General features: G+C 44.1%; 1 protein-coding gene across 1 annotated transcript in view; it reads left to right on the plus strand.

The window, feature by feature from the left end:
- Positions 1-17,119, plus strand: part of LOC147725836 (vomeronasal type-2 receptor 26-like) — a 667,311-nt gene that overhangs the window by 554,762 nt on the left and 95,430 nt on the right. The window contains exon 4 of the mRNA XM_086962796.1: positions 9,835-10,071. Within this exon, the coding sequence (XP_086818922.1) occupies positions 9,835-10,071 (237 nt within the window). The remainder of the gene's footprint in view (positions 1-9,834; positions 10,072-17,119) is intronic.

Raw genomic sequence — 17,119 nt, forward strand, 5'->3', positions numbered from 1 at the left:
GGATCCGCTTCCACAGACAAGGAGCGAGGCAGCGCGGGCGCGAGGGACTAGTGTTCCCGCTTGGTGCCGCCCTGTCTCCACTCCTTCGCTCACAGTCTTTCCCCTCACCTGGCTCCAAGGATAACGCTGCCCAGAGCGGAACGCTCACTTCTCAGGGCCACAAAGGCTCCGCAGACACTCGCCTCTCCCTCGAAGCTTCGGGGAAATACAGAACACAACACCTGGCTTGAATCTGCTTCCTCCACAACGCTGGTAGGTGAAGCTCTGCCAAAGGGGGAATAAGGTGAAGTCTCCCAGCAGGAGCGTTCCGACAGGGATCAATGGGGCCAGGGATTAGAGAGGGGCTTCCACCGCGGACAGATCGATCTTTGCAGTAGAAGAAGGCGGTTGGGAGGGATTGGTCAGGGGTTGAAGGGGGAACGTCTCCCTGTAGTGGCTGTCTGTCACAAGGACAAACTAACTGCTCCCAGTGCGTCCTCCTCCTCTCACCACTGCCTCACTCCTCCACTCTCTGGTCAACACAAAATGGCTACCCAACCCCTGCCCTTTTATAGACAACCCCCACAGGGTCCAGTAGGGTCCAGAAAGTTCTGGAAGGCCTAAGGTTATCCTATGGGGCAGTCTAAGATGTGGCAGTTGGAAACAGTTAGGGCCCTCCATTTTGTGAATTACAGCATTTTCCTGACAGAACAGGCCTCTGGGCCTGAGGTGAAAAACTATGAGGGACAAAAGAACACCTATCCCCTTGACCAACACCTAGAAAAACTAGTGGACACAAAAATTATTAAGGGTATGAGGGGCAAAAAGGGAAAAAAATAAATAATACATTGGAGGGACTACGCAAAAAGCCAGACAGGTCTAACACGGACTCTCTGGGTTCTTCCGGCGAGGAACAAGATGATCCACTCCAGAGCTTTCTCCCGGATTCCGATGTTTGCCGAGGCGCTTCACTAGGTTGCGGTGGCAGACAGTGTCGAATGCCGCAGAGAGGATGAGGGCCGCTGTTTCCCAGTTGTCGATCAGGGTTCTGATGTCGTTGGTGGCTGCGATTAGGGCGGTCTCGGTGCTGTGGTTGGCCCGAAATCCGGACTGTGAGGGGTCGAGGGATCCGTTTGTCTCGAGGAAGGCGGCAAGCTGTCTGTTGACGGTCTTCTCGATGACTTTGGCAGGAAAAGGGAGGAGCGAGATGGGACGGTAGTTCTTGAGGTCGGGGGGGGGGGCGTCGTTGGTTTCTTCAGGAGGGCGGCAAGCTCGGCGTGCTTCCAGCTCTCCGGGAAGGTGGCGGTGTGGAAGGAGGAGTTGATGATTTCCTGGAGATGGGGTGCGATGATGGCATCGGCAGGGGTCGGTTGGTGATCCGGAGTGGATGGAGTTCATCGTGCGGGTGGTGTCTTCGGTGCTGATCGGGGTCCAGTTGCAGAGGGTGGTGGTGGTGGGCGTTGGTTCGGTGATAGGGTGCGTGGTCTGTGCGTCGAAGCTGTTGTGTATGTCGGCGATCTTGCGGTGGAAGAACGCGGCGAGCGAGTTGCAGAGGTCTTGCGAGGGAGTGATATCGTTGTTTCCGGCGCTGGGGTTGGAGAACTCTTTGACGATGCTGAAGAGTTCCTTGCTGTCGTGGGCGTTGTTTTCCAGTTGTTCTTTGAGTGGTGTCTTCCTGGTGGCGCGAATCAGCTGATGGTGTTTGCGGGTGGCGTGCTTGAGGGCGGACCTGTTGTCTGTGGTCTGGTCGAGCCACCAGGCTTTCTCGAGGGTGCGGCAGTTCTTCTTGGATTCCTTGATTTCGTCGGTGAACCAGGGGGTCTTCTTGCTGCCGGGTCTGCTGGGAGGGTTCTAACCAATGTTACCAATGATTGCATTACCTGACCAGTCGGGTTTTATTCCTGGAGATCGACGTCGCATAATCTGCGGACGCTATTCTCAGTCATCCATTACCTACATTCTAGTGTTCAAGCTGCAGCGATATTCCTAGATGCCACTAAGGCATTTGATTCCTTAGAGTGGACATATTTATTCTTGGTCCTCCAACGCATGGGATTCAGCCCCCTATTTATTAATAGAATAAAACTGCTGTATGAGGCGCTTAGAGCTCGGGTCTGGGTAAATGACATGGTGTCAGGTCCTTTCCGAATATCAAGAGGTATGAGACAGGGATGTCCGCTGTCACTGTTATTATTTTCTATAGCTATGAAGCCGTTGGATGCACGGATATGACAGCACCATACTGCCAGAGGAATAGGATTTAGCGCACGTAGTCTTGTGATCTCTATTTATGCCGACGACGTTACACTTTACATTCTTTACCCGGAGGTAAATCTTGATCCAGTGCTGCATGAGTTTATAAGATTTGGGGGATTTACAGGCATTTCTATAAACTAGTCTAAGTCTGTGATATTCCCGCTTACTGATGGCACGAGGGAGGTCTGCTCTGAGTTCCCCCTTCGATGGGAGGCTACCGAAGTTAAATATTTGGTGGTGTGGCTAAGCCATAGTCGTCAAGACATATGGACACTGAACATTGGGAGGGCTTATTCATGGCTAGAAGGAAAGGTGGCTCTTTGGTCTACATTGCCTCTATCTGTGGCGGGTAAAGTGGCTCTGGCGAAGATGATTATATTGCCTACATTTCTTTATCTTTCTGTGAATGTGCCTATACCACTTACTAAACATTTTTGTTCATTGTTGCGTACACAGCTGCTGTCCTTGGTGTGGTTGGGAGGGCAGGCCAGGGTATCCTGGGATCTCTTAACTCTTCCCCTGAAACAGGGCGGGCTGGGATCTCCTGATATGCAACTATATGCGTTATGTGCACATGAGACCTCATTTCAGCCCCATGTTGCGGTCGAGAGAGACCCGGTGGCTCCGACAACGCTAGCTGTGGCATTATATTGCACTGTTAGTAGGCCAAGGGAGGATGTTGATACAGCTGGGATGTTTTGCTGGGCATGGCAGGAACTCCAGAAACAGGCAGGTGTGAAGACGCTATATGCGCCATAAATGCTATTGGAAAATACTCCTACATTAGCATGCATGGTGAAAGGTGTCGATAAGACCTTTACCCAGAGGGAATCTTCAGGCCCCCTCCCCCTGGATACTGACGAGGGTGTTGTGCCGTTTGCAGAAAGATTTCTGTACCACCAGATATCCACTGCATGTCGTGCAATGCAGACGGAGTTCCCTGACGCACCCCCAATCATGTTACCACTGGATAAATGTGCTTAAGTCGCAATCGGCAAAAACGCTGATTACGAGGCTTTACACTCTTATGCAGTCATCTTATCCAGTTGTGAGGCCAAAATCCATGGAGCTTTGGAATGGGGAATTAATTAACTCCGGTTAGTTTGTATGCATGCAGTTGAGGGAAGATGCTAGGTGTTGGAGTTGTGGGTGTGATCGGGCAACATTTCTACATGTGGCATGGGACTGCCCGCACTTACATGAATACTGGAGCGAGATATTTAGTGCAGTAAAAAGGATTATTGGCAGAGATGACCAACTATCCCCACTGCTGGGTCTTTTAAGATATGTGCGTGACACAGTGCCCAAGAGGCTTAAATTGCATGCTCTTTTACTGTTATATGCTCGTAGACAAGTTGCTATGCGCTGGGGTAGAAAGCGTGTGCCAGAATTTAAGGCTTTGCTACTGGATGTGACCTATGGGCATACTCAATTGAAGCTCTTTTGGGAGCAGATGCCATCCACATCCCGCCCAAAGGATATATGGGAACTATTCTTGGAGTGGTCACGGGCAGCTGAAGACCAGGAATTTCAAGATTTGGGTTGCATTGAGGGGTAGACAGAAATGTAATTGGACTCTGCTTGCTAATAAAGGGTGTGGATACACTTTAATTCATGTGTCAAGGTGATGTATTACATTTATTGCTATGTATGGGACATAAGTGTAATATGAAGAGCTCTGTAATGGAATGGATACGCTGACCTTGCTTATTGTACCTCTGATAATGCCCATTGTTTACGCCCAAACGTTTGATAAGTAGAGATTTTACTGTATAACACTGCAACATGTACTGGGATGCGAAATGCTATGTTATTCTTTGCAACTTGTCGTATGGATCTGGTCTGACTGGCTACGAGTTGACATATTGCGCCTTTGTTTTGTCTTATGTTAAAAAAACAATAACAACAAATTTAAAAAAAACAATAAATGACGGGTGATGAGGAGCATGGCAGTTCTTTGGGTATATGTGGGGCCCCCTCCTTGGTCCTCGAAGCCTGCTGTGCTTTAACTGTACTTGGAAGGGATGGTCACTTTTTCATGATGTATGATAGCTGAAGGGGCCATATGGAAAAAGTATCGGAGCTGTGGATTGCTTTGTTTTCTCCTGATTTAGTGTCTCCTGCCCTGGAGCAGTACTGTTTTGTTTTCTTATGTAAAAAGTTGACTGCTGATGGTGGACATGGTATTGGTTCTGTATGCCTTTTTTGGCTTTGTCCAAGACACATCACGTAAATAGTTCATAACAGACATCTATTAAGAAGATTATCATTAAAACCTTAAATACACCAATATTGTGAAATACTATAACATTAAAAGAATATAGGAAAAATGAACAGATAAAACACCAGTAAACGAAGGCTGCATATGGAAAGAAATGTTGTAGTAGGGAATGAAGGTAAGGAGAGAGGAAAGGAAAGAGTATAGAGCTAGATAGGAAGGTGAGAGAGAAAAGAGAAAGTAGGGAGGTACAGAAACTCCATGTTATTAATGAAGAAAAGATGACAAAAGCCAATAGAGGTTAGCCATGAGTATTAGAGTAAAAATTAAGTATATGATAAATGTTGAAGTGGGTGGAGCATAAAAGCAGAAGCCAGCCCAAACCAGATCCTCACAGAGTGACAATACATAGGAAATAAAAAATGGAGGATGACTTGAAAATATGATATAAGTAAGAGGTACTTTGATTAAATAATAGGTTGGTTATCACATAATGGATATACTCTTAACCAGCGGAGAATATAGGAAGGAAGAAACTATATATCTCTCTGTCTATGTGTATGGATGAGTTGTTTCAGATCGTCCGATCAAAGGTGGTTCTTTATTCCTTATAGGTAACTTCAAAGAAACATAGGGGAAAAAGACTATATCTCACGTTCATGGAGAGGAGCAGAGAGCCAAACTCAAATCAAATTTTTTTCCCTGTGGGTGGCCATTGATCTGGCTACATTCTGACTGAAAAAATCTCATGACCAGACCATAACAATTGTTTATGTTACTTGGTACCTGAGGACTTTCATAAGGTCAGATTATTACAGAAAAAAGGCAGTGATTCCATGGATCCAGTGGATGCATGACATATGTGGAAGGCCAATATGATGAACTCTTGAATACTAAGGTCAGAAAAAACTTTCATGCCAACCATATTGGGAACATTCACATTAAGGAAGGGGTGATTTGTGAGCCCTCTTTGCCTTCGGGGATGTTATAAATTCTCAGTTTGTTGCATCTGTTGCAGTCTTCTAAGTCCTCTGTCTGCTTTTGTAATAGACCAGCTTCTTTGGACAGGGAATCTAATTCTGCCATTGCAGCTTAAGCATCACTAACCCGCTGTTCAACCTCTGTAAAAAGAACAATTGATGGACAGAATGCAGAACAATGTCATATATTCACCCCAGTACAGAGATCTGGGCCTAAATCCATCATGTGTTTGCTCACCATGCCATTCCAGTTTGGACCAAGCCATATGCAAATAAGTCTTGATCCTGAGCCCAGTGGGACCTGTCCATCCCGAACTGCCAGGCCAGGTCCTCTCTGGACTGGAAACAAGCATCCTAGTAACGGTTTTGGGATTTCAGCCCTCATCAGCCAGGATAGCTTGACTCCAGTGGCATAGAGAATACGGGATCCACACCTGGGCATACCCGTCCCACTCGGGGTGACACATGCAAAAAGAAAAAAATATGAACTACCTCTGTAAGCCTAGAATCCAAGTGACAATTTGTCTTCATCTAGTGACATTATTATAAATTTGTATTATGATATATCAAATATTCACTTTAGGAAGTCGCTTGGTTAATGTTAGCTGGTCAAATCCCTAGTATTTCTCCTTTCAGATTCATTCCAAAGAGCATTCTCCCAAATTCGAGATGGCACACACGTAAGTCTGATGCATGGTCAGAATGTCTGTATGATGATTTTGCCTGTGGATGACTGTTTTGGCATGTAAAGATTACTTACTAGAGTCTGTGATTCTGGTTATTTATAACTCAGCTGCTCACCCACTAACTAAACCACTCAATCACATTTACAATTCAGACAGAAAACCTAATAATCACCAACACTCACCAACCTCATGACGATGAACAGAAGAGGGTTTTGCCTAAATAAAATATGATGAATTCTGAATGATTAACTATAAGTGGTTTGGTCATTTATTCATGTATTTATACATTGGTAAAGAGGCAACATCTTGAAAAACATGCATGTCTTCAGGTATGGGTGTTTCTATAATATAGTATTGTATGAACGTGTCTAGGGAGCTATGGATACTGAGTAGAAGGGTAAAGCTCAGGTACATTTAAAGATTATTGGTTGAGGGGCAGTAAATGGAAAGGGACATATATCTACAGAAGACACTAAAGGCTAAAGGGACATTATATTTATGTGAAAATGTCAGTTAAATCATACATTTTTACACTGAAATAAACCACTTATGGTTATGTCCAGAAACTATAAATTGTGTTCTAAAGAAACAGTAAATTGCACCCCACCATGCACAGAATTGTTATTGATTATGTCATTTCAGATGCAGTATTGACGTTCTCAATGGTCTCATAAAACATGTAACAAGTGATGTAAAGCGTGAGATAATTAGGAGTGCTTGGCTAGGGAGAGAGTTGTAGTTACTTTTTAGGTACAAGTGTAAAATATTATGTGTAAACTGACATTTTCACTGAACTCTAATGACCCTTTAAACCTAGGGCTTCATTTACAATATTTTTGCCGTAGGGCAGCTCCAAAGCCTCCCTGTAGTGCTGCCCTACATCAATACAAAAGGGTTGGAATGTGCCGTATATATGAGATGAGACACATTCCTGTCCTCTTTCACAGCGCTGGCGCACAAATGGCTACACCAACACAGGCACCTTTGCACTGTGGTGTAAGGGTGACTGTGTTGAAATCAGGTTGTTTATGTTGTTGAAGGGACACTGTCCCTCACAAAAACATTCCGTACACGTCACCCTTGGGGAGATGTCGGCTCTGATGCATTTCCAGGTTTACAGCATGTTGTCAATCTGGGAATGTGTCAAATGCCGCGGGTGTCAAGTGGGAATACCCAATGTAACCCCCATGGCACGCCTCCCCATCTACGTGTGAGGGAATGCAGCGACTTGCACTGCGTTGCCTCACACCATGTCTATGAGACTATTTAAAAGCCATGCAGAGCGGCTTTGCCTGACCTCGTAGATATGGGTAGGCCCAGCGGGTCACCGGAACTTCATTAAAAGCACTGGTGGTGCACTGGGCTTCAACATAATCCACTTTCTATTTTCTAGTGAGTTCCTAAGGCTTTTTCCTAATGTAAAGTAAGATACTATTACAATTCCTAACTATAATATCAGTTTAACCTTTGTTACTTTTAGTGAATTTTCTTTTTTTACTGTAACCAAGATGCCCATGTTAGTTTGCGGCATCCGCCTGGGTGCCTAACCCCCACTGTGCATGGCTGACTATGGGGCTGAGTTAGATCTCAGATGATGGGTTACTCCATCACAAACGGTGATGGATATCCCATCCACTGAAATATTAGTCCCATTATGTCCTATGGGTTTTATAGCTCAGCGGACTGGAGATCCATCACCATTGGGGTGGAATAACCATTGCGCCAAGACCTATCACATGTAACAAAATAGGGTAAGGCAGACATGCCGGCTTTGACAAAGGCTCAGAGCACTAACATATAAAAAGCAGTGAGCTTATTGGTGTCATATAGCTAATTCTTTTCTATATACTGTGTTAAGTTAGCATAAGCTTATTAAATGTTTAAACGCCATTTTACCTTTCTGCCTCATTTTGCACACAACACATAATTGTTGTTTTAGCTTTCAACCCAGAAGAGCTTCGTGATTTACTTGAGAAATAATATGTTATTGCTCTGATATCAGTTTTGCTCGGTACACTGTCTGCACAGTGAGTGCTGAAGGCTGCATGGATAACTCAACACGATGTTGTTGTGAAGTCTGATCTTCGCACTTCCATAGACATAACACACATGTTGCTGCCAAAATCTGGCTCTAGGCGGGTTTTATATTGTTGTGCTGAACACACACGAAACACACTTGATGGTGCTTCGCATGCAGAGAGCTGGTGGAAGATGATGTGATCCTCTGCCACTGAGATTTTGAGGTATGGGCCCGCCCTGCTAAAACCCAAATGAGACCTTCATAGATATAAAATACCATGCTAAATAGGGAGGGTGGGAATTAGGCATTGTTAATTCCTTTTCATTTCTGCATCTTAGTATGCTGTCACCATTCGCCTTTTATGGACTGATAACTATGCTGAGAACTTTGTTGCTTATAATATGTTTGCTAGTATTGTACAAGATACTGCGCTTGAGAACCATGCATTAGTAAATAAATATTTCAAACATGCACGTGTCCTCATTTACTCCATGTTCTGGTTTGAAATGATTATATAGTGAAAGAGTGTTCATGTGTTCCACGATACCTGAGGTAATCTAAGTTCATGTTCTGGTCTGTCTAAGCATTGGGAGTTTGTTATGACCAATGAGACACTGTAGGTAGCTCGGTAAGGGGATTTTGGGTACTGAGGTGAGCTTTGGGCCATCCTATTCACCGAGGTTCCAGGTCTCTATGCACAGTTCTTTAGGAGAACAGAATTCCTGCTACATTGGCTTGAACAAGGGGTCAACATATTGACCTATGTAAAGCAGATCAATTGACTTTATCAGAAATGCGCAAGTAACAAATGTATATTTCATAAATTCATACATTACAATTGAAATAATATTGATTATCACAAAATATGTTCAATAAAACATTCAAGAAAGTAAATATGTTTGAGGCTTTCTTAACACCTTTCAGGTCTCAAAATGCCTTGCCTTGACTTCAAGCAGAGCAATAGCCCAGAGTTGCCGTAACCATTAGTGGTGGACCTGGGAATGTGTAAAAATGATTCGCCTTCCCAGGAGAGGCAAAACAAGGAGAAATATATTTATTTCTCCTCATTATTTTCTCTTCTTTGTGTGCTGCATTCTGAGGAAAATGTCTCAGAGGATTGATTGTATGCAGGGAGGTGTCCTGCTTACAATGCAGGTGCCCTTGCACCATGGTGTTAAATAACATGAATGATGACATCTGACAGATTACAGATGACATCAGATAATAACTGTGACACTGTCCCATGTGGTTTGTGGGCCTATTTTCAAACAACCTCTGCAACCCACATTAGGTGCACTCAGACTTTACCTTATTTAGCAAAGAGTACCTCTTCAACCCCAAGCTTTGTGAACTGAGCTCCATCTAACGGTTAAACTGCACTAGTCCAACTTGACTTCAAGCAGAGCAGTATCCCGCCAAAGCATAGTAATGCCGGAGCTGTAGTTAGATGGAATAATGTGCAAATATTCAATATGTATTCTGTCCTACTCGATTTCTGTTAATCCTTGCAAAAGCAGTACATTGGAGCTCTAAAAATGTGCAATACTAATGTTTCTGAATGAATCTCATCTATTAACAAATGTGTTAGATCAAACAGGCACTAAATAATTGATGTTTCTCTCAGAAGTATATAAATATGAACGCTATCATACCTTAACTTTCAGCCACATCAAATCCATTTCATCCTATTTTTAGGTAAATAAATTCCTTCAGAAGATTCATTTCAAGACTACCGCAGGAGCTGAGTTTGGTTTTGATGATAATGGGGAGGTGCCAGCTCTCTATGATGTTTTGGCTACGGATATATTTCCTAATAGAACCAAATCAAGCATTCAAGTTGGAACCTTTGACTCTTCAGCTCCACCTGGTCATCAGCTTTCCATCGACACAAGCTTCCTCGTCTGGAATTCACCTGGGTCCCTAAATGGATCTGTTGTTACAAGTCATCAGGTATCCCTTCTAAGCTGTGCCCTGTGTGCACTTCAATACAGTGAGTTTGCTTGACTTGCACTATCTTCAGCTGTTGTAATTACAAAGGAAGGATAAGTGATGAAGAGGTATTTTTATTACTCAATTACTTGAATGTATAAATCTATGTATAATCTCTGCAGACTGTGATTCCTTTTGCATCAACAGACTCTGAAGAATAGGAATATATGTAAATAATGGATGACCATGTTTGTGTGTTTGACTTGCTCATGGATGTACTTCGCCACTTTATCTACATAGATATCGCATTGTTGAAATATTCTTAGTGACTACCCCTGGAGTCACTCTGGGTTCAAGAGGTGTAGGTCCAGTTCTTCTCACACAGGTAGAGCGGGCAGCAGGCAGCGTGGAGGGTAAGCATGAGCGAATTTTGCGAATCTGGCGTTCGCGAATTTTGCGAATTTGCGAACTCGCAATCCGCAAAATCCGCGAATTCTCGTGAATTTGCGTATTTTTTTTTTTGTGTGTTCGCAAGGATTTCTGCCAGTTAGTGAGGGTTTTGTACCAGTTCGCAATTGTCGGCAACGGTCGCGATTATGTTGTTTCTACGTCTGGTTTATCATCACAGGTTCCCAGCACCCTCTGTTTCACCCCTGCCACCCTCTGTTTCACCCATGCCACCCTCTGGTACATCAATGCCACCCTCTGGTTCATCATCACTGTAGATTATGGGGGGAAAAGCAAGCACACCAGCCCTGCTTCAACTGACATGAATTAATTTGGGGTTGATTTATTAATGTGTCACTGTTTTAAAATTCCAGTCTGGCACCTGCTTCCTTATCTGTAATTTGCTTTCTGTTGCAGTGCAATTTTTTTCCAAGACCTTGTATGGCCTACTTGTAGCGATTCTATGAGCCTGCTGTGAGGGTCAGAGCAGGGTCATACAATTGTTGCAACTAGCAACTGAACTCTGGAGGGGCCCCAGTCAGGAAGCTTGACAGGGAATGGTTACTAATGATGAGTTTGAACTTTTGAACCTGCTGAATGCTTTCACTTTTGCAAAACTCGTTTTTCTGCAGAACAGCATTACAGCAACTGTAATGCCCCAAACAAGCTTACTTGTGAAAGTTGATTTCTAATCCAAAAGTGATCCAAAGAAAGTCAAAAGGCCTCAAATCCAATAAAATGCAGGCAAATGTCAACCTGAGGAGTTATTCTGATAAAAATCATCACTTTCAGAAGGTCTATGCTGCTTGCTAGTGGATTTCTTGTGCAGAATTGCAATTTTCGTAATTTCGCGAGTGCGAGATTGTTGCTGCCTACATGTTCGCAATTGCGAACTTACACCGCACGCCGCCAAATTGTATCACCAAGAAAAAAAAATCCGCTGCGTGCGAATTTGCGGATTTTTGGTAAATTCGAGAGCGTTCGCGGATTGCGAATTTACCGAAAATCTGCAAAATTTGCGAGCGGAACGGATTTTCCGCCCATGCTTAGTGGAGGGCAATACAGCAGAAAGGCAGCTCTCCCAGAGCAACTGCCCAACAGAGTGGTATTCATTCAGCAGCACCGAGGTCATTCTTCCGGGCAGATTATCCACAGGTCCAGAATTGCACTTGCTTGGAGGGGTCACAAGTTCAGTTTTGATATCCAGTGATGCCTTTGAAGTAGGGACACTTTAAGAAGGGGTTTTGGAGTGCACAAAGGCACTTCCTTCCCTGGCCCTAGACACACCACAAAGCAGCTCTTTATACGGGGTCAGGCACAGCCTGATTCAGATGTAAATGTCAGCTCTTCCTGCCAATCATGCCCAGGATGGATGACCTAACAGGAAGAGAAATGGCCCAGCAGGCACACCTCAGTTCCCTTTGTATGTGACTATCTAGAGGGACTACACTAAACTGTCACCCAATTCATACATGTATTGGAAACAGGCATAGGCACACAGGGCTTAAGAGCAGAAGCATGCCAACTTTCTAAAAGTGCCTAAAGAACAACTGATGGACAGAAGTGGCATTTTTCTTTTTTTTAAATATATATTTTTTTTCAACACAGCAGAAATGACAACTTGATATTTGTGCACATTCAGACATAGACTAAACATAATTACAGCACAGTACAAGGTATATCTCAGCCCCTCTCAAAACCATACAGCAATCAAACCTCTCCTTGTTGCATAATTCCATCCGACTCTGCCTGAATCCTGGAAAATAAAGTCTCTCCCAAGGGGAGTACATGGATTTCCCCTGTAGTCATTCCATTTGGACCAATCCATGTTTTTTTTCTAATCCCGGAGCCTGGAAAGCACTACTTCCCCCATTGTCGTACTATGTGGTGTTTAGCCACCGTAAAACCTAACATAGCCCACGTTTGCTCTGCACACCCCAGGTTGGAATCCTCCCACACATTTAGGAGATACCATTAGGGCGAAGTGCCAGTTCCTCCCCCACCACGCCTGACATGCAGGATATTATCGCCTACCAATAAAAGTGGATTTCTTGACATGCCCAGAATATGTGGTAGAAAGACCCCACCTCTCAACAACTCCTGTTACAAACATTGTCAGTCCTGTGTCCCATCTTCACTAGGGTGGTGCATGATATATAAGTTATATGTAGGATTTTTAACTGGACCAGTTTTAAACAGGCCCTGATAGGCACTTCTCTTGGGGAGGCCAGTGCCTCCGGCCAGTTCTAATCGTGCAAGTCTGTTATGTTTTAAGAACCTTGGGCGATATTTGGGGGAGCCCCTTTTCACAACAACGTGCAAACCAAGCTAACAATGGCATTGAAATACGTGTCTGGAACTGGATAGGGGGTATTTTGGAAAACATACAAAAAACATGGCAACGCCATCATTCTGAACAGTGCCACTCTACTAAGCAGCAACAGAGGGAGGGTCCACAAGTGACAGATGTCACTTTGGAGGCAGTCTAGAGGTTGGCTGCAAATTCCAAGCTGTATAGACCATGGGATCTCCAGTAATAAAGATCCCCAAAGTGTCGAAGCCCTCCAAGGTCACTTGGGCCTCGCAGTCTTGGAGAACCGCAGCCTTAAGACCCGGCGGCGCAGGGTACGCCTGTTGGCTTGGAGACAAAGATTACCTTGATGGGGTACAGTCCATACAGGAGAAGACTCACCCTTTCTAGTTTTGTCACCAAGGCTAGAAACATAGTGGGTAACATTCCATCCATCATAAGCTCTCTTCTCATCCAACTGAATCTTGCTCTTCTCTACTATCTTAGCCATAACCACTATACCTTTAATCAAGGTGCTATGGCTAAAGTCCAATCCATTCCCAGAAGTCTTCACAGGGCTTCTAAGTCTGTTGTGGTATGCGGCTGAAAACATAGTCAGGTAAGCCCAAGCTGAACCTTCATATGAAAAGGGAGGAACCAAATATGGCATCCCCTTTCGCGTATTTTGTGGCATAAGTCCGCACAACCAACAGTCAGTCATATTAATAGCCAACTGATGTTGGTGCAACAACTGGACGAACGTATTATTCATATATTCAGCTCTCCTTATCTGTTCATGAGGGGGTAGAGAATGCATTTTATGTGAAAAGACAGAAAGACGAGAGGGAAAAGAAGTTGTATAATTAGTTACATTTCTCGGGTGTAGAATATGTACAATCCAACTTTTGTAAGCTAATAAAATACACAAAAACATAAAAACACACAAAGTTACGCCAAATCGACAATATTTCAATCTCATTTCCTGCTTCCTATTTTCCCTACCTAAGGTTGTTGTACCATCCATTTTCCCTAAAAAAAAAATCGCTCACGGCAATCTTCCTCAATCACTCAGCTACTTACTTCTGTATATCCTGAGGCCGTAGCCAGTTGCTAAAAGAACAAAAAACAGGTTACAGTCTGAGTCTCCTACTGTGACCCTGCGACGGAGACAGATGGCACATCTAATACTAAATATATCACATAAAAAAAAGTCCAAAAAAGGGAAAGAAAATGTCTTTAAGTAATAAGGAAAAAAGTGGTCAAAGTGTTCCTTTGGTCAGCTCTCAACCTCAGGTTGTAGTGTGTTTTGAACGGCACGGTCTGGTCCTTAAATAGAGTTTCTGGATTGGTAGTGTCTATTCGAAGATGCTCAGGCACAGCGGATTGAAGAATAGCATCATCTGCTTTTTCAGACTGAGTTCCATAAATTTGAGCATCACTGAAAGGCACAAAACAAGGAACCGCTGCAGTGTCCGATTTCCTTACACCACTGCAAATCCACTGGTCGAAGGGTAATGGCAATTGCACCTTCTTACAGTGCACGCCTTGCACCCAATTTCGCTTGCCGACCACCTTCACAGCTGTGCGGGTGTTGAGCAAAACTTGCGTAGGCGTAGACCAACGAAGGTCCAGGTTCTTAGTTCGTTGAAATTGTTTGATGCAGACCCAGTCACCGGGCAAAATGGTGTGACCTGGGTCTGTGGAAGCCTCCGGCAAAGCACTTTGTACCTGTTGACGAATAATACTTAATTTAATAGTCAAGTCATGTAAATAATCATTTAACAGAGGATATGGTATGTCAGAGTATATCTTGGGACGAGGGACACCCCAAATATTAGCTTGGCGTCCAAATACCACTTCACACGGGCTAAGTCCCATACAAGAGTGCACAGTAGTTCTGGTTGACAAAAGAGCTAGGGGCAAGGCATCTGGCCAAGCAAGACCCGAACTGGCTTGAATCTTAGCTAGTTTAAGCTTGAGTGTACCATTATAACACTCAACCAAACCCGCTGACTGTGGATGGTTTGCCGCATAGAACTTCTGTCTAACACTAAGACCAGAACACACTTTCTGCATATTTTGACCCACAAATTCACGTCCATTGTCACTCCAGACAATTCGCTGCAAACCATATCTGGGGAAGAGCTCTTTAAGCAACAATTTAGCAGTTGATAGAGCAGTGTTATCTTTCAAGGAGTAGGCCTCTATCCAGCGGGAAAAGGCACATACCACCATCAGAACATACTTAAGGTTGTTGCATCGATCCATATGAATGTAATCGATCTACAACACCTCAAAAAGATATGATGGGGAGCAAAATGACCTGCCGGACTTGGGGTACCCCTTCCTGGGTTATGAATTAAACAAACAATACAATGCTTAACCACATTCTCTGCACATTTCGGGATTCCTTCATTTGGCCACACAGGGGCTAAGAGCTTACATATGCCTTTCGCACTAATGTGAGCTGGACCATGAGCCATAGTTACAACCGGCAATACATAAGCGTCCGGTAATAACCATCGCTGATGTTCCGACAATTCCGTCCAACAACCCGTTGAGTCTAACATTCCCGTACTTTCTTCCCACGTTCTCAATTCCTCCTCAGTAGCCTCTCCCTGAATCGTTTTCACACTCGCAATCGTGTCTTCTCACATTCCAATTTCCCTAACCCAGTTTGCAGGACTTGCCACATACATTCGGCTAGCCATGTCTCTAGCTGTAGTTCTTGCTACCTCATCTGCAAACGCATTTACACGACCCACATCATCTATGACTTTCTTATGTGCCCTGTACTTTATAATCGCTATCTGTGCAGGTAAGGTAAGTGACTCAAGAAGATCAGTCACTAACTGACCATGCTGGATCTTTGTCCTGTGAGAGGTAAAGAATCCTCTCTCCCTCGATAACTTACCAAAACTATGTGCAACACCAAATGCATACTGACTATCTGTGTACACATTCACTCTCTTTCCCTTCGACAACACACACGCTCTAGTCAGGGCTATCAATTCAGCTGCTTGGGCTGAATTATGTCCAATACGTGCCTTCTCAACAATTGTGCATAAGGTGGAGACAGCATAAGCATAAGTAGTCTCCCCATTTGGAAGCTTGAAACAAGAATCGTCCACCCATAGGATTCCATCCGGGTCCTTGAGCGGAGTGTCCTTTAAATCAATCTTACCCTTTGTTTCTTCTTCTGTACGAAGAAAACAATCATGTTTTTCCTGAACGTCTTTCTCATCTGGGAGTGGTAACAGTGTAGCTGAGTTTAATGTGTTACATCTTTTGATATGTATATCACTCTCTAGAAGTGTCAGCTCGTATCCAGATGAACAAGCACTCTTAAGATGCTGTGTTCTTGTTCTGTACAACACGGTATCCACTGCATGTGGAACCAAAACAATGAGTGTGTTATCCAACACTAATCTGGCAGACGGTCTAATAGAAATCGCCGCAGCTGCTGTAGCTCTGAGACAACTGGGCAAAGCTTTAGCTACTGGGTCTAGTGTAGGGAAGAAATAGCCACATGGCCTCTGCTTATCTCCAAATTGCTGTGTCAAAACTGACAATGCGCAACCCTCTCTCTCGTGTACGTACAGTGGAAAGGACTTGCTATAATCTGGAGTACCCAACACTGGAGCAGAACACAAAGCAGTACGTAGATAAACAAAGCTTTTCTGACATTCATCCGTCCAAGGGTGCGGATGGGGCGTATCTTTCAACTTTAATGCCAACAGTGGTTTGGGAAAAAGTGAAAAATTGGGAATCCATTGTCTAGAGTAGGAAGTGATACCCAAAAAGGCACTCACTTCTCTCTGTGTGGTAGGTACAGACATCAGTGAAATAGCATGAATACGTTCTGGGGTCAATCGCCTTCCCTCCTTCGACAAGAGATGACCTAAATAGGTAACCTCTTGGTGGGCATATTGCAACTTAGAGGGAGACACCTTATGATGTAGAGCGGACAAATGACAAAACAACGCAACAGTCACATGCTTACACACATCTTCCGTATCAGCAAGCACCAGCAAATCGTCCACTTACTGAATACGCATAGCACCTGGAGGCAAAGAGAAAGCATCACGTTGTGACTTAAGAGCTTTGCCATAGATGGAGGGACTTTTGCAATTGCCTTGAGGTGCTCTTTTAAATCTAAAACTTCGGCCACCTAAAGAGAAACCAAAGATGTCCCTACTTTCTTCCGCAATAGGAATACTAAAGAGAGCGTTCTTGAGGTCAATGACTGAAAACCAGGCTGCCGAAGCGGGAATCATCGTCAACAAAGCAGTAATGTCCGGGACAACAGGAAAC

The sequence above is a fragment of the Lissotriton vulgaris genome, chromosome 3_1 (assembly GCF_964263255.1).
Source record: "Lissotriton vulgaris chromosome 3_1, aLisVul1.2, whole genome shotgun sequence".
NCBI classification, from domain to species: Eukaryota; Metazoa; Chordata; class Amphibia; order Caudata; family Salamandridae; genus Lissotriton; species Lissotriton vulgaris.